Source organism: Nomascus leucogenys, chromosome 2 (assembly GCF_006542625.1).
Source record: "Nomascus leucogenys isolate Asia chromosome 2, Asia_NLE_v1, whole genome shotgun sequence".
Taxonomy (NCBI): domain Eukaryota; kingdom Metazoa; phylum Chordata; class Mammalia; order Primates; family Hylobatidae; genus Nomascus; species Nomascus leucogenys.
In genome coordinates, this window is record NC_044382.1 from 39,261,292 (window position 1) to 39,280,210 (window position 18,919).

Consider the following 18,919-nt stretch of genomic DNA (forward strand, 5'->3'; position numbering starts at 1 on the left):
ACAGGGCCTGTAACCTGCCCATGTCTATAGCTCCTGCGTGACACACTGTGCCCAGCACTTCCTAGTTAATCTAAACTGGCTCTTGGGTGAAGGAAATCTGATCATAAGATTGAGCTCTGCCACAGACTTGCAGGTTGACTTTGGGTGAAATTGTCCCCCTCCTCCAAGCCTGTTCTCTTACATCTTGACATTTTTTTTTTTCTTTTTTTTTTTGAGACAGGGTCTCACTCCATCTCCCAGGCTGGAGTGCAGTGGTACAATCATGGCTCACTGCAGCCTTGAGTTCCTGAGCTCAACCAATCCTACCTCAGCTTCCTAAGTAGCTGGGACTCTTGGCATGAGCCACTGCACCTAGCTAATTTTTTTAAATTTTTTATAGATACAGGCTCTTGCTGTGTTGGCCAGGCCGGTCTCAAACTCCTGAGCTCAAGTGATCCTCCTGTCTTGACTTCCCAAAGTGCTAGGATTACAGGCATGAGCCACCATGCCTGGCGGGTTTTAAAGTGAGCTGGCTGGACGACTTGGCCTTCACTGTCTTTTCTCATTCTTATGTTCCACAGTTCTGTAGACTCTGGATGTAATAAAAAATGAATCCAATGTGCTAAGTAGAGATCACTCTGGGTGGGAGCCAGAGACAAGTCGCAGGCAGCTCTGGACAAGCCTTTCACATTCTCAGGAGTTCCATTTCTTCTGTGTATTAACAGGGAAGAATGCGCCCTACCTGGCCCTGGCTAACTCACAGGCTAGTGGCTAGGTAAAACGGGATAATAAATGTGGAGATACTTGGGAAGTGAGCAATTGTAGCAGACAGCTTGGAGTAGGGCACCAGCACCCAGGTCCCACTTCAGGATCAAGGCACTTGTTCCCCAGCTGTGGGATTGTTGGCTGCTGAGGACTCACGGCTGGTTGATGACTGGCTGATGGGGGCTAGGAGTGGGGATGAAGACCTGGACCCCTTGCCTCAATTATTTTGCCCCCATTCCTACTTCCCTTACTCCTTATAGCTGTTGTTCCAGGAGTGCTCACCAAGAAACCTTTAGTATGCAAATCTCAGCGTCTCGGAGTCTATTTTGTGGGATACCTAACCTACGAAAGCAATACTGCAGTATTTTTTGGGGGGAGGGAAGACAAGGTCTGGCTCTGCCTCCCAGGCTGGAGTGCAGTGGCATGGCACAATCATAGCTCACTGCAACATCAAACTCCTGGTCTCAAATGATCCTCCTGCTTCAGCCTCCCAAGTAGCTGGGACTATAGACGTGTGCCACCACAACCGGCTAATTTATTTAAATTTTTTATAAAAATGAGGTCCTGCTACATTGCTTAGGCTGGTTACAAACTACGGGGCTCAAGACATCCTCCCACCTCAGCCTCCCAAAGTGCTGGGATTATAGGTGTGAGCCATCACACCTGGCTAGTTGTTTGTTTTTTGTTTTTTGTTTTTTTTTTTTGAGATGGAGTTTCACTCTTGTGGGCCAGGCTGGAGTGCAATGGCGCGATCTCCACTCACTGCAACCTCTGCCTCCCAGGTTCAAGCGATTCTCCTGCCTCAGCCTCCTGAGTAGCTGGGATTACAGGTGCCCGACACCACGCCTGGCTAATTTTGTATTTTTAGTAGAGATGGGATTTCACCATGTTGGGCAGGCTGGTCTCGAACTCCTGACCTCAGGCGATCCGGCCACCTCAGCCTTCCAAAGTGCTGGGATTACAGGCGTGAGCCACCGCACCCGGCCTTGGCTAGTATTTTTAAAATAATTCATATATATTTGATTTAAATCTCACAGCCAACAGCACAAGACTTAGTAGCCAGTTCTGATCCAACATCCACCATTGGGATGGAACCCCTCAGATGACATAACAATGTCTAGGATTCTGTTTGTGCTGTTGTTATTCTGCCTGCCATGGGCATTCAGTACAGCTGCTCATCATACTGGACTAATCAGGTCAAGGACATGGGGCTTCACTCTAGGTAACTCAGCTGACGTCTTCATTATAAAACCACACATTTTCCTCTGACTCTGGGCAACGACCTGCATATATAAGCTGTTAGTCATAAGGTATTTATATGTGGGGGAAGAGGGAGAGAACTGGTATTAATAATCTTTGAGATTGAAAGGCTTTTACCCTGACACTGACACCGCAGTACCACATGAGCCAAGTGGATTTTCCTGTTGCTAAGTAACTCTGTCCTTTGGGAAGGGGTTGAGGATGAATTAAATGCTGAATTCTGCTCTGGAGCAAACTCTAGTAGAGAGGTTTCTCCTGGAGGAGCCTACTATTTATGCAAATCCAAGACCCCACCTCTGACAGGAAATCTGAGTGCAGCCTTCTGCAGCCCTTGCAGCTTCCCTGAAACCCTATCTCTTCCTTCATGTCTAGACAACAGGATGATGATCGTTTACAAGATGACTTCCTCCCTTTTCTCACACAGGACTATGTGGTCCTTAAACAGGAACAGGTGGCGGGGATTGGGGGCTTGCTGCAGAATGTCCTTCTCTCATTTCTTCCCCCATCCTATGGGAGGGCAACCAATAAACCAGCTCAGACACACAGGCCCAGTGGGACAGGAGGATCATTTACTCAGCTTCTTTCTTCTAGGGCTGGATGGGGCAGCATCTCAATCATATAGGGCACAGGACAAACCTCAGTATCACCAGCAAGAATCCATTACAGTTCAACATGTAAGTAAGTGGAGGCGCCTGTAATCCCAACACTTGGGAAGTCCCTGGGGGCAGGATCGCTTGAACCCAGGAGTTCCAGACCAGCCTGGGTAACATAGTAAGATCCCATATCTTAAAAAAAAAGCCGGGCATAGTGGGCATAGTGGCATGTGCCTGTGGTCCAGCTACTCAGGAGGCTGAGGTGGGAGGATCGCTTGAGCCCAAGAGATCAAGGCTGCAGTGAGTTATGATAGCACCACTGCACTCCAGCCCATGTAACAGAATAAGACCCTACCTCAAAAAAATAAAGTGGAGAAAACTGAGAGAAATCTGAGGCTGGCCCTAAGGTAAAATGGTTTAGCAGATGAAGGATCATTGCAGACCCCCTGGACCTAGTTCTGGCACACAATTTCCCCGACCCCAGCTAGTACTACTCTATTAAATTTGAATGTGCTGGAAAACACTGTGTGATTCTGTCCACCAGTCTTTTCCTGGATTTGTGGATGCCCTCCTTTCTCTCTTCATCGAACTTCTTTCCACGTCTACCTCCTTCTCTTTGAGAACTGCCTTGGAGACCCCAATTTCTCTTCCCTTATCTCCTTCCGAGTTACCCTCTCACTTTTCCTGCGGGTCCTTTTCGACTGGCATCTCCATCCTGTATTCTTTGGGCCCACAGCTTCCTCTTTTACAAAACACAAAATTGAACTTTACAGTGAGGATTATTTTTGCTAACTAGTTGATGAGTTTAAGCAAAAACTGGCACAGAAGTATTCTCAACGTTGAGCTTTAGAGTTCTGCGTTAGTCCAAGTGATGTGATCACAAAAAAAAATTCATCCAGAAGTGTTAGTTGAGGTGTAAACAAACTGAAGAATACATGTGGATACTTGGCAATATTTGAGAAGGTCATAATGTTAAACCATTTTTGTTACTGTTCTAGAAGTAAATGAAAAGAAGTCTGGAAAAGAAGGGGATGTAAGGTTTCAGAGGATGAGGAGAGAGGATGCTTAGCTACCAGACAGCAGCTATGATTTGGGAAGAGGCCCCAGCTTCCCAAATCTTGTCCAATACTCTTGAGCCTAGGCTCTGCTCCTAGATAGTCTCATAATTCATAGTTGCTCCTCTCAATCCAGTTAACCCCTACAGTGCTCTAACAGCCCACTCTCAGCCAAACACCTCTGACTTCATGGTATTCTAACATCTCCAGGTAGTACCTCCAGACCTTTTCCCTGTGCCCCTGGACCCCAAGGTCCATCCCGCCCTCAGCTGTCCATCTTCTGGGGCAGGCAGTCTAGCCTCCCCAAACCAGAAGAACTTCCTTTTATATTCAACCACCTGATGGATGTCCCTGATCAGGTCCCTCAGCTGCACAGCACAAGTGGGACCTTCAGGATCCAGCCTTCTGTGAGCACAGTGCTTCCTGGATTAGTTAGCTGGTCATAGGTCTGGTGTCCCAGAGCTGAGCTTTTGACTCATCTCATGGTTCTGGGGCCTCCTTTGCCTCTCAAGTTTATGGACATCCATAATTCATTGGATTTAGGATGACCCAAAACATTCTCATACCAGTTCACTTTTGCCATCTTCTTCTCTTTCTGAAAGGGAGAAAATCACCAGTTTTAGTGGCTGAATTCAGGGGTTAGGGTGCATGGACAAGCAGCTTCCCAGCCCTTTTTGGCAGTGTTTTGCTTCTTGTCTTATTTGCAGGTAATGATTGCCAAATAGACAGAAATGGGGTCCAGTTAGTTATATCCAGGACCTTATGATATACCCCATATACACCCCTTTGCTCCTAATTTACAATGTCAAACCATAAAAAATGGTTTCTCTTCCTCTGAGCCAGTCTATAACAGTGGCCAGCATTTATTAAACACATGCTACATGCCAGATGAGGTGCTAAAAGCTTTACAAGCATTATCTTATTATATCCTATGGCAATCCTATGCAGATTTTTTAACCACTATGCTAAATTCCTCCTCCTAAATTAAGTAAAAATGACCAAATTTCTAGACAACTGTTACTTTCTCAGTGCTTATGAAGGTGGGGGTGAGGAAAGAACACTGACTTTAAGTGCTCCAGGAGAAATTGATATTACAAATGACACAAGCCTTTAGTGGTCAACTAGTTTGGTAGTTTTCAAACAGTGAGTTTTCTTTCCTTTAGTAGACCACAAAATACAAAACAGAAAAAAGCAGAACTTCTTTGATTGAAGAAGGGTGAGGTGCTAGTGCCTTCCCTGCTATGCCTTCCTCCCCACTCCCACTCCTCAATAGAAGATTCCAGAGACATCTGCACATTAAGCCTTAAGGATTCCTCAATTTAAAAACTACTAATTGAGGCCGGGTGCGGTGGCTCATGCCTGTAATCCCACCACTTTGGGAGGCTGAGGTGGGCGGATCATGAGGTCAGGAGATCGAGGCCATCTTGGCCAACATGGTGAAACCCCGTCTCTACGAAAAATACAAAAATTAGCTGGGCATGGTGGCGTGTGCCTGTAGTCCCAGCTACTCGGGAGGCTGAGGCAGGAGAATCGCTTGAACCGGAGAGTCAGAGGTTGCAGTGAGCCGAGATTACGCCACTACACTCCAGCCTGGCGACAGAGACTCTGTCTCAAAAAACAAACAAACAAAACTACTAATTGAATCCAACCTTCTCATTTTATAGGTGGGGAGACTGAGGCCAAAGAAGAAGGAAAAAAGAGATGTTCAGGATCACACAATGATTTGTGGCAAAACCCCAGCTATTAATATAACACCTATACAACTTCTAGGCCAGTGCTTTTTCCACTTGAAAGGCCTTGTTCTCTGAGTTTTGTTTTTTGTTTTTTGTTTTTTTTCTGAGACAGAGTCTCGCTCTGTCGCCCAGGCTGGAGTGCAGTGACACGACCTTGGCTCACTACAACCTCCACCTCCCGGGTTCAAGCAATTCTCCTGCCTCAGCCTCCCAAGCAGCTGGGACTACAGACACACGCCACCATGCCCAGCTAATTTTTGTATTTTTGGTAGAGACAGGGTTTCACCATGTTGGTCAGAATGGTCTCTATCTCCTGACCTCGCGATCCGCCTGCCTCGGCCTCCCAAAGTGTTGGGATTACAGGCATAAGCCACCGTGCCCGGGCATTCTCTGAGTTCTTTAATGGGCATGATGTCAATGATGTAGGCAAGGGCTGGAACTGCATGCCCTTTGGTGCTTTTACCCTTCCAAGTTTACGTCCAGGAATATACACCTCTCCCCAACTGCCTAAGTAGGTGCTAGTTGATATCATGATTGATTTGGTCTTCTTGGGTAAGACCTCAGTGAATTCTGGGTAATTTTTTGTTTGGGGATGAACTGTAGCCATCCACCTATGAAGAAAGTGTTGCTTTTATTCTTTGCTAGGTTCCATCCATACCTGGATGAGGAACAGCAAGAATATTTATTTCTTCATTTCCTTTTTACTAATCTCAATGTCTGGTCCTTCAGAAAAGAAACGAATGGGCTAAAGAGACAACTGGACTGGAAGAGAGGAGAAAAGTGTCAGAGGGGTGTTGGAGTAGGATGGGTTGGAGGAAGGACAGGAACAGCAAAGATGCAGGCTCTTAATGCCGGCCCCAATACCTTTCCATGTCTTCTTTCTCCACCCCGATACCCTCTGATGTCCAGTGCCTGAGGAGCTGGGGCAGTTAGGGGCATACTGAGATTGCCCTCCAACCCCATAAATCTACATCACTTTTCTATTTTCTTGACTCAAGCTTCCAAAGGCTGGGTTCGGCATTCCCAAAACCCATCTCTGAATCTCCAGGGCCTACCGCTGACTGCACAGAACAGGCATTAGCGTATGCTTCAAAAAGACATCCCTGAGGAGTATAATAGTCATACTGTCACCCTCTGGCCTATAGTTTGCGAAGCCCTTTCCAGGCAGGACTTCAGTCGCCCCTCCTTGGATGTCCCTAGGGTTAGGCAGGGCCGAAGCCACTATCCCAACTCTACAAATGAAGAAAAGCCAAGAACCGTGCTGCAGGCAGCTAGCAGCAGCACTCTTCCACAGGTCTCCTGACGAAGGTCGAGCACTTCTCTGCATCTCCCACGGCCTCTGGCGCAGAGCCTGCCGGGAGTTGTAGTCCAGTGCCCCGGGAGCTCATATAGACTGGACTACAATGACCAGCGTGCCCCGCGCTCCGCGCCCCCTTCTCTTTCAGCCTCGGGCGCGGGGGAGGCTCGGCGGACCTGCTGATTGGGAACCGATATGGCGGCGACTCTGGGCAGCGGGGAGCGCTGGACGGAAGGTACTAGGTCCCCGCCTGAAGGAGGGATAGGGCGGCGTTCGGGAGAGATCAGGGATGAGGATCCTGAAGACGCACAAGGGCTGAGATCCTGGGTCTGAGGTGATGGATAGAGGCCTGTGAAAAGATGCTGAGCCTGAGTAGGGTTGCTGATGGGGTAGGGAAGCTGGGGACCGACCGCGAGCCCAGAGTCACCGGTGACGACTTGTTGCCTTCGGCCCCCCAGCCCCGCCCCCGCCCTGCCCCGCCCAGGGCCCGCAGCTCTCAGGCCCCGCCCGTGCCAGGGTGACTGGAGGGCCCGTGGGGTGCTGCGGTCTCTCCGCAGCTTGCTAACCTGGCCCTTATCTTTCGCCTAACTGGGCCACCTGACCTTCAGTCCCTGTTTGATCATGTCGTTCCAGCCGGCATCAGGACCAGCCTTTTCCACCCTGGAGTCAGGCAAAAAGTATTGATCCAATACCTATTGTGTGCCCCGCATAATGTTGATTCTGCAGTGGAGATTTGACTGACACGGGTCCCTTAGCTCACAAAACTCGCAGCCCACTGAGAGAGTTTGACGACTGAACAGCTAATTACAAAACGGGCTAATAATACAAAACGCCTGGGATACACAGCAAGGTCAGGGAATTGGAGAGCACACCGACAAGGCACCTAACGCAGACTGGCTGTCAAGGGAGGTTTCTTGCAGAAAGTGTTACAAATGGTGACAAGAAGGATGCGTCGGAGTTAGCCAGGCCGACTTAGAGGAAGAGTGTCCAGGAGCAGTGGGTGGAGGTAGCTGAGGGATGTTAAGCGGAAGAAAGATGTTGTGAAAGCCTTTCCCAGGTCCTCCAGAGAAGACATGAGTGCTCTGCCCCTTTTGACTGTATTGCTTATGACCCTCTTTACATTCTGCAGGTGTTGTTATTGACTCTTCTCCCTTTAAACCAGGGGTATCCAATCTCTTGGCTTCCCTGAACCACATTGGAAGAAGAATTGTCTTGGGCCACACATAAAATACACTAACTGACGACTAAATAACTGATGACAGCTAATGAGCTTTAAAAAATTGCAAAAAAAACTCATAACCTTTTTTTTTTTTTTTTGAGAGGGAGTCTCACTCTATCGCCCAGGCTGCAGTGCAGTGGCGCGATCTCGGCTCACTGCAAGCTCCGCCTCCCGGGTTCACGCCATTCTCCTGCCTCAGCCTCCCGAGCAGCTGGGACTACAGGCGCCCGCCACCACGCCCGGCTAATTTGTTGTATTTTTAGTAGAGACGGGGTTTCACCATGTTAGCCAGGATGGTCTCGAGCTGACCTTGTGATCCGCCCGCCTTGGCCTCCCAAAGTGCTGGGATTACAGGCGTGAGCTACCGCGCCTGGCTCTCATGATGTTCTAAGAAAGTTTACGAATTTGTGTTGAGCTCAAAGCCGTGCTGGGCCACATGCCACCTGTGGGCTGCAGGTCGGACAAGCTTGCATTAAACTAACCTCTTTGTGGTCAGGAGTAGGTCTTACCCATCTGCCCCCTTGATCTTCTAGCCAAGTTCCTTGGTATATATTAGTTCTATAATTGTTAGTGTAAAAGAATTGAACTCCTCTCTACTTTAAATTTTAGGGATGGGAGGCACTGCAACAAAAAATACTATTTTATGAGCAGTGTCTCTTCTGACCATGGACCACAGAGAAACATGTTTATTCAGCTTTGTATGAATGCTTAAAAGTCAGCATGACATCCCTAGCCCTGGCCATCACGCTTACCTTCTCATGCTTACGAGCAGCCTCCCAGAGAGCTAAGGCAGGTTGCAAAGTTGATTTTCAGGGTCAAATGGAGACCTAATGGAGGGGCTGTTGCTTTGCAGCTTACATTGATGCAGTTAGAAGAAACAAATACCCAGAAGACACACCTCCTGAGAGTCATGACCCCTGTGGCTGCTGTAACTGCATGAAGGCACAAAAGGAAAAGAGGTCTGAGAATGAGTGGACTCAGACCCGGCAGGGTGAGGGGAACTCCACGTATAGTGAGGAACAGCTGCTTGGGGTACAAAGGTGAGCATGTGGTGAGATTAAATGAGTGATTTTATGGAAAGTGCTTAGAAGAGTGCCTGGATGTGCTATGTAAGTATTGACTGATGATGATGATGATGATGATGATGATGATGATGATGATAATTGAAGCATACTAGCTTCTTGACCTCAGAAGGAAGACTGAGTAGAAGTGGAATATTAAGGTATAACATGAACTGACTACCCTACTTCTACTTTAAGAGAGGCAGCAGAAACCGACTAGACACAACACGCATTTACAGGACATTCTTTCAACAACAACAGAATCATTTTCTTCTTAAGGATACATAGAATATTCTCCAGGATAGACCATATCTTAGGTCATAAAACAAGCCTCAGTAAATTTAAAAAGATTGAAATCATACGTTGTATGTTCTCTGAAATCAAAAACAAAGGGAAATTTGAGAAATTCATAAATATGTGGAAATTAAACTACAAGCTCCTAATAAGCAAGCAGGTCACAGAATAAGTCACTAGGAAAGCTAGAAAATGCTTTGAGATGAGTGAAAATGAAAACACGACATACTAAAACGTATAGGATGCAGCCAAAACAGTGCTTAGAAGGAAATTTATAGCTCTAAATGCTTATTTTTTTAAAAAAAGACTCCAAATCAGTAACCTAATCTACCTTAAGGAACTAGACAGCCTGAACAATACAGTGAAACCCCCTCTCTTCCAAAAAAAAAAAATGTATATACAAAAATTAGCTTGGTGTGGTAGTGCGAGACTGTAGTCCCAGCTACTTGGGAGGCTGAGGCAGGAGGATTGCTTGAACCCAGTAGGTCGAAGCTACAGTGAGTCGTAATCGCACCACTGCACTCCTGCCTGGACAGCAGAGCAAGACCCTGTCTCTCAAAAAAAAAAAAAAAAAAAAAAAAAAACAGAGGGATATCCCTACCAATCTAAATACTATGAACAATTGTATGCCAACAAATTAGATAACCTAGATAAAATCAACAAATGCCTAGAAAGACACAAATTACTGAAACTGACTCAAGAAAAATGGAGGCCAGGCATGGTGGGTCACATCTGTAATCCCAGTGCTTTGGGGGTGCTGAGGCAGGAGGATTGCTGGAGACCAGGAGTTTGAGACCAGCCTGGGCAACATAGCAATACCTTACCTCTAAAAAAAGAAAAAAAAATACTTGGGCCTGGTGGCACATGCCTGTGGTCCCAGCTACTTTGGAGACTGAAGCAGGAGGATCACTTGAGCCTAGGAATCTGAGGTTACAGTAAGCTATGATAGTGCCACTGCATTGCAGCTTGGGTGACAGAGACCTTATTTCCAAAAAAAAAAAAAAAAAAGGGAAACCCAAGTAGACCTACAACAAATAAGGTGATTTAATTAACAATCAAAAAAATTCTAGCCGGACATGGTGACTCATGCCTGTAATCCCATTACTTTGGGAGGCTGAGGTGGAAGGATCACTTGAGCCCAGGAGTTCAAGACCAGTCTGGCCAACATGGCGAAACTTCATCAGTACAATAAAAAAACAAACAAAAAGACCCCACAAAAATTAGCTGAGCATGGTGGTGCACACCTGCAGTTCCAGCTGCTCAGGAGGCTGAGTGGGAGGATTGATGGAGCCTGGAAGGGCGAGGCTGCAGTGAGCACCATTGCACTCTAGTCTGGGTGACAGAGGGAGACCCTGTCTAAAAAAAAAAAAAAAAAAAAAAAAAACTTCCAATGAAGAAAAGTCCAGGCCCAGCTGGCTTCATTCTTTGAGACCAGTATTACTCTGTAACCAAAACCAGACAAAAATATCATGAGAAGTCTAAACTATCAACCAATATCCCTCATGGATTAGATTTTTAAATCTTCAATAAAATACTAGTAAAACAAATACAGTAATGTAAAAAGTATTATACATTTTGACCAAGTGGGATTTATCCCAGTATTGCAGGATTGTTTAACACACAAAAGTCAATCAATGTAACATACCATGTTAATAGAATAAAGGACAAAAATCACATGATCATTTCAATAGGTACAGAAAAAGCATTTAACAAAATCCAACACTCTTTTTTTTTTTTTTTTTTTTTTTGAGATGGATTCTTGCTCTGTCACCCAGGCTGGAGTGCAATGCCACGATCTCAGCTCACTGCAACCCCTGCCTCCCAGGTTCAGGTGATTCTCTGGCCTCAGCCTCCTGAGTAGCTGGGACTACAGACGCGCACCACCACGCCCAGCTAATTTTTGTATTTTTAGTAGAGACGGGGTTTCACCATGTTGGGCAGGATGGTCTCGTGACCTTGTGATCTGCCCACCTCGGCCTCCCAAAGTGCTGGGATTACAGGTGTGAGCCACCGCGCCCAGCACCAACACTCTTTCATAATAAGAACACTTAACTAGGAATAGAAGGGAACTTCCTCAACCTGATAAAGTCCATCTACAGAAACCCACAGTTAACATCATACTTAAAGGTGAACAACTAGGTGTTTTCCCACCAAGATCAGGAACAAGACAAGTATGTCTGTTCATTCTTGCCACTCTGTTCAACATTGTACTAGAGGGTCAAGCCAGGGCATTTAAGCAAGAAAAAGAAATAAAAGCCATCCAGATTGGAAAGAAGAGTAAAACTACATCCACAGATGACATGATCTTATAAATGGAAAATCCTAATGAATACACACACACACACACACACACACACACACAAATACTGTTAGAACTAATAAACAAGTTGGACAAAGTTACAGGATATAAGATCAATATACAAAAATTATCCTTTTTCTATATGCTAGCAATGAACAATCAAAAAATGAAATTAAGAAAATACAGTTGAGGCTGGGTGTGGTGGCTCATGTCTGTAATCCCAAAACTTTGGGAGGCTGAGATAGGAGGATCTCTTGAAGCTAGGAGTTGAAGAGGAGCCTGAGCGACATAGTGAGGCCCTGTCTTTACTAAAAATAAAAATTTAGCCAGGTGTGGTGGCATACACGCAAAATCCCAGCTACTCAGAAGGCTGAGGCAGGTGGATCCCTTGAGCCTAGGAGTTCGAGGCTGAGGTGAGCTATGATCACCCTACTGCAATCCAGCCTGGGTGACAAAGCAAGACCCTGTCTCTATAAATAAATAAATAAATAAATAGTTTAAAAAAAGAGATACAGTTGGCCTTTGAACAACACAGGTTTGAGTGGCATCAGTTTGAACCGTGGATTTTTATATGTAAATTTTAAAAGATAAATACATTGGAAAAATTTTTTAGATTTGCAACAGTTTGAAAAAGTGGCTCACACTTGTAATCCCAGCACTTCAGGAGGCCAAGGCAGGAAGATTACTTGGGCTTAGAAGTTCGAGACCAGCCTGGGCAACATGGCAAAACCCCGTCTCTACTGAAAATACAAAATTAGTCAGGCATGGTGGTGCACACCTGTAATCCCAGCTACTTGGGAGGCTGAGGCAGGAGAATTGTTTGAACCCAGAAGGCAGAGGTTGCAGTGAGCTGTGATTGTGCCATTGCACTCCAGCCTGGGCAACAAGAGCGAAACTCTGTCTCAAATAATAACAGTCATCATCATCATCTCACAAACCATGGAGCATGGGCATATCAAAAAAATTAAGAAAATTATATGAATGCATAAAATATATCTAGATTCTAGTCTATTTTATCATTTACTATCATAAAATATACACAAATCTATTATAAAAAGTGAAAATCTATCAAAACATATGCTCACAAACACTTAAGAGACTTTACATGGTGCCATTTGCATTTGAGAAAAATGTAAACATACAGGTGCAGTATTAATCACAACTGCATAAAATTAACAGTAGTACTGTACTACTGTAATAATTTTGTAGTTAGCTCCTGTTGTTATTTTGCTGAGCCTCAAGTATTGGGAGTATCTGCTTAAAATGCCACATGATGCTAATCATCTCTTTGTGAGCAGTTTGTCTCTTGAGTAAATTATGTATAGCAGTAAAAAGTGATCTCTTGCAGTTCTCCAGTTTTGTTTTGTTTTTTTTTTGAGATGGAGTTTTGCTCTTGTCGCCCAAGCTGGAGTGCAGTAGCACGATCTTAGCTCACTGCAACCTCCACCTCCCAGGTTCAAGCGATTGTCCTGCCTCAGCCTCCCAAGTTGCTGAGATTACAGGCGCCCACCATCACGCCCAGCTAATTTTTGTATTTTTAGTAGAGACGGGGTTTCACCATGTTGGCCAGGCTGGTCTTGAACTCCTGGCCTTGTGATCCACCTGCACTCAATGCCAGCAGGTACGAAAACATTGCACTTTTTGCAAAATACCTTTTAATCTCATATTGAAAATGAAGCTTTTATATGGCTTCAGGACTGCTATAAGAAAGGCATACAGTCCATGATGTGATTATTACTTATCGCATGCCTGCGCTCAAGGCTTCCACTCACCTCAGTGTCTCAAAGTGCTGGGATTACAGGTGTGAACCCTGCGGCCAGCCCTACCTCATCAGCTTTTTAGTGCAGACAAAAGTGCCCTATTCTGGAAAAGAAATGTCCCAAAGGACATTGTATTAGTAAGGACGAGAAGTGAGCACCAGGATATAAGGCAGGAAGGGATAGGCTAACTCTGCTATTTTGTGCAAATGCAGTTCAGTTTATGATGGGGGCTGCCATTATATATAAAGCTGCTAACCCCTGAGCCTTGATGGAAAAGATGAACACCAGCTGCCAGCCTTCTGGTTGTACAGCAAGAAGGCCTGGGCAATGAGAGCCCTTTTTCTGGATTGGCTCCATTGATATTTTCTTCCTGAAGTCAGGAAGTACTTTGCCATTAAGGGACTGCCTTTAAAAAGTTCTTTTGGATTAACTCGGGGTTATGGTGCATGCCCGTAGTCTCAGCTACTTGGTAGGCTGAGGCAGGAGAATCACTTGAGCCCAGGAGTTGGAGGCTGCAGTGAGCTATGATTGTGCCACTGCACTCCAGCCTGGATGGCAGGGACCCTACCCTGTCTCTAAAAAAAATAATAAAATTCTGTGGCCAGGCGCAGTGGCTCACGCCTGTAATCCCAGCACTTTGGGAGGCCGAGGCAGGTGGATCACAAGGTCAGGAGTTCGAGACCATCCTGGCCAACATGGTGAAACCCCGTCTCTAATAAAAATACAAAAATTAGCCGGGTGTGGTGGCAGGCACCTATAATCCCAGCTACTCAGGAGTCTGAGGCAGGAGAATTGCTTGAACCCGGGAGGAGGAGGTTGCAATGAGTCGAAACCATGCCATCGCACTCCAGCCTAGGTGACAAGAGTGAAACTCTATCTCAAAAAAAAAAAAAGAAAAAGAAAAGAATGTGAAAAGTCAACCCACAGAATGGGAGAAAACATTTAAAAACTGTGTATCTGATAAGGGACTTTATCTGGAACAAAGTTCTCTTAAAACTCAACAATAAGAAGACAAATAACCCAATTGGAAAAATGGGCAAAGGGTCTGAATAGGCATTCCTCCTATATATTCCTCCATATATGTATAAAGAAGATATACATATGGTTAGTAAGCATATGTAAACTTGTTCAACATCATTAGTCATTAGGGAAATGCAAATCAAAACCACAATGAGATATACCCACTGGAATGGCTATAGTCAAAAAGGTAGATAATAAGTGTTTATAAAGAAGCAGATAAATTGGAACCTTTGTACATTGCTGGTAGGAATGCAGCCAGTTTGGAAAACAGTATGTCAATTCCTCTTAAGGTTCAGAAGAAAATTAAGATTATTGACCTAGCAATCTACTCCTAGTATATTCCAAGAGAAATATAAATATACTTCCACAGAAAAACTTGTACATGAATGTCCATAGCAATATTATTCATAACGACCCCAAAGGGGAAACAACTCAATGTCCATTAACTGATAATGGACAAGCAACATGGGGTATATCCATACGATGAAATATTATTTTGTAACAAAAAGGGATGAACAGATTCATGCTACAACATGGATGAACCTTGAAAAAATTACAGTAAGTGAAAGAAGCCAGACACAAAAAGCTACATGTTATATAACTCCTTTTATATAAAATATTCAGAATAAGCAAATCTATAGAGGGGAAAGTAGATTAGTGGGTCCCAGGGGCTGGGGGAGAAGTGGGAGTGACTACTAATGAGTATAGAGTTTCTTTCTGGGGTGATAAAAATGTCCTGAAATGAGATAGTGGTGATAGATGCACACCTCTATAAATGTATTTAAAAACTAATGAATTGTACATTTTAAAAGGGTGAACTTTATGGTACGTGGATTATTTCTCAATAAAGCATTATTAAACAAATAGTAAATTTAGGAGAGGGAGTCCTGAGTGTCTGCTATGGAAGCAGAGATTGGAAACTGGGCTGGAGATTCAAAGACTCCCCATAGGCAGCTCATGTGGAAGGGACCTGCTGACAGCCCAGACCCTGCATTAGAGTCCAACCTATGTTACTGACTTATGATGAATTTCCCAACAAAGCTCTGAATCTCTGCCTGCCTTACTGAATTATATAATAGCAAAAGACTGAAGAACTTCTCAATACAAATTAGTAGGTGATGTATACATTATACATTGATACAATGCAATAATATTTAGATTTTAAAAAGAATGAAGTAGGCCAGGCGTGGTGGCTCATGCCTGTAATCCCAGAACTCTAGGAGGCCAAGGCAGGTGGATCACTTGAGGTCAAGAGTTCGAGACGAGCCTGGCCAATATAGTGAAACCCTGTCTCTACTAAAAATACAAAAAACTAGCTGGGTATGGTGATGCAAGCCTGTAGTCACAGCTACTCGGGAGGCTGAGGCGGGAGAATCACCTGAACCCAGAAGGAGAGGTTGCAGTGAGCCGAGATCACGCCACTGCACTCCAGCTTGGGCTCTGTCTCAAAAAAAAAAAAAATGAGGTAGATATATAATACTAGGTAATATTTATTTAGCATTAAATGCTCTCAAGCACTTTGATGAAGACTTTATTTAATCATAGTATCAACTCTGTGAAATATAATTATTAGCCCATTTCACAAGATAACACCAAACTATAGAGGTTAAGTACACAGCAAAATCAAAGCTAAACCAAGGCATTTTGACTCCAGAGCTCATCTGTAATCCAGCAGTTCTCAAAGGGTGGTTGGGGAACCCCAAGACCCTTTTAGTGGATAGGTCTGCAAGTTTAAAACTTTAGTCATAATGATACAAACATGTTACTTGTCTTTTTCACTAATTTTCTCATGATTATACAGTGGAGTTTTTGAGAGGCTACATGACATGTAATTACGTCATCACTGTTTAAAAATTTTTTGTTTTCATTTCTGGTATACTAGATGTGGATTGATAGAAGTCACATAAATGAAAGCTCTTTTGAGGTCTTCAGTAATTTTTTTTCTCTTCCTGTACCATGCATATCAGTAATTTTTAAGAGTATAAAATGTTGCTGAGATCAAAATTCAGAACTGCCACTCTAATCTAAACTACTGTCTAGTCTAAACTATTATTCTATACTTCTCATCTCTATATGTTAAGGATTGATCTCCAAGATAAATTGTTTTTTGTTTGTTTTTTAGAGACAGGATCATGCCCTGTTGCCCAGGCTAGAGTGTAGTGGAACAATCATAGCTCACTGCAGCCTCAAACTCCTGGGCTTAAGTGATCCACCTGCCTTGGCCTCCTGAGTAGTTGGAATTCCTGATGCAAGGCACCATGCTTGGCTAACTTTTTAAAGTTTTTCATAGAGATAGGGTCTTACCATCCTGCCCAGGCTGGCCTCAAGCTCTTGGCCTCAAGCAGTCCTCCTGCCTCAGCCTCCCAAAGCACAGGGATTACAAGTGTGAGCCACGGCACCCAGCCCAAAATAATTTTTTTTTAAAGCAAGATGTAGAAAAGTGATTACAGTATGTTTCCATTTAGGCAAGAAAAAAAATGGAGAGGACTACACCTGTACTCTCTGTACATAGGATCCACAGAAAACTTCTAATGATGGTTGTCCCTGTAGTGGGATACTGGGGGACAGGGAATGATGAAGCAGGAGAATTTTTACTGTATAAACTTCAGTTCTGTTGGCTCTTTTTCTTCTATCATGTGTATGTTAACTTTTTAAAAACACAGTTTAGCCAGGCACAGTGGCTCACACCTGTAATCCCAGCACTTTGGGAGGCCAAGGTGGGCAGATCACAAGGTCAGGAGTTTGAGACCAGCCTAACCAATATGGTGAAACCCCATCTCTACTAAAAATACCAAAATTAGCCAGGCCTGGTGGTGCATCCCTGTAATCTCAGCTACTCGGGAGGCTGAGGCAGGAGAATTGCTTGAACCTGGGAGGCAGAGGTTGCAGTGAGCTGAGATTGGCCATTGCACTCCAGCCTAGGCAACAAGAGCAAGACTCTGTCTCAAAAACAAAACAAAACAAAAAACACAGTTTAAAAAGATAGCCATAGGAAGAAGAGAGAAAAAATTATAAACAAACAGGGTGATTAACTGTTTCTTCCGGCTTTGCTGTCCTGTAGTTCATCTCTTAGGATCTTAGCCTGAACCTTGGTGTAAGGATTAGCATACTTGTTCTACTCACTTGCAGGGATATAGGAAGAATAAATACTAGATGTAAAAGTACTTTGAAAAGCATTAAGTTCTGGGTGGGAGAAGGACATTGTTAATGAATTTGAATGTTTCATTAACGTGTGCACTAATTTTCTTACAGGTTTGTTTTGGGTCCCACAGATGGAGGTAGGATCGATGTATTATCTTGCAGTTAGTTGTACAGAAGGGGCCTTTGTAGACATACATGCTTGTGATTTTTTTTTAGGATCAAGAAATGCAGAAATTACTATGAAATTCTGGGAGTTTCTCGAGATGCCAGTGACGAAGAGCTTAAGAAAGCTTACAGAAAACTCGCCCTGAAATTTCACCCTGACAAGAACTGTGCTCCTGGAGCAACAGATGCTTTCAAAGGTCTGATCCTGAACCAATGCTCAATGGTGCCCTTGTCATGGTTGGTCATAATAAGTTGCTTTTAGCCTTCCCCATAGTTGTTTTATAAGGCCATAAGGAGGGTTTTTCCCCCTGCCACACCTCTTAAATAGTGATTATCAGCATAGCTCCCACTTGATTTTACCCAGGCTGGAATGCAGTGGCGACATCTCAGCTCACTGCAACTTTCACCTCCCGGGCTCAAGTGATCCTCCCACCTCAGCCTCCTGAGTAGCTGGGACTACAGATGGGCACTACCATGCCCGGCTAATTTTTGTATCTTCTGTGGAGATGGGGTTTTGCCATATTGCTCTGGCTGATCTCAAACTCCTGAGCTCAAGTAATCTGCCCGCCTAGGCCTTCCAAAGTGCTGAAATGACAGGTGTGAGCCACTGTGCCCGTCCTCCATGGTATTTTAAGAAATATATTCTTCAGGCTGAGCACAGTGGCTCACACCTGTAAACCTAGCACTTTGGGAGGCTGAGATGGGAGGATTGCTTGAGCCAGAGGTCAAGGCTGCAGTGAGCTGTGATTGCACCACTGCAATCCAAGTCATTGTTTCAGGCAAAGATCATCAGTGAATGCTAAAACCATTGAGTGCTAGGTAGTTGTCACCTATGGGGTATTCTTGCCAAAATATTTGACCTGAATCTAATCATGAGGAAACAATCAATATGAAACATTCTACAAGAATACTGATCTGTTCTTCCAAAAAATTTAACATAATGAAAAACAAAAAAGATGGGGATAGTTTTAGATTAAAAGAAACTAAATGCTATACTTGATCTTGCATGGATGCATTGGATGATAATGGACTGATGTTAATTTTCTTAGCTGTGATAATGGTGTTGTGATCACATAGGAGAATATGTTTCTTCTTGGGCGATATATGTTGAGGTATTTAGGGGCAAGGTAACATAATATCTGTGGCCTACTTTCAAATGGCTCAGCAAAATAACTGTATACTTATTACAATACATATGTACATATGTATATAGAGAGTTGTGGGTAACAGAGTGGCAAGGCAAACATTAAACAATTCCCCAGGTCAAAGAATCATGAA

General features: G+C 44.2%; 1 protein-coding gene across 4 annotated transcripts in view; it reads left to right on the top strand.

Moving 5' to 3' along the window:
* Positions 1–6,797: 6,797 nt before the first annotated feature.
* Positions 6,798–18,919, top strand: part of DNAJC18 (DnaJ heat shock protein family (Hsp40) member C18) — a 31,589-nt gene continuing 19,467 nt past the window's right edge. For all 4 annotated transcript variants that reach the window (XR_004033415.1, XM_030828365.1, XM_030828343.1 and 1 more), the window contains exons 1-3: positions 6,798–6,917; positions 8,755–8,941; positions 17,693–17,838. Coding sequence is in view for 3 of the 4 variants with exons in the window: in XM_030828365.1 (XP_030684225.1) it covers positions 6,878–6,917; positions 8,755–8,941; positions 17,693–17,838 (373 nt within the window). In the remaining variant the exon portion in view is untranslated. The remainder of the gene's footprint in view (positions 6,918–8,754; positions 8,942–17,692; positions 17,839–18,919) is intronic.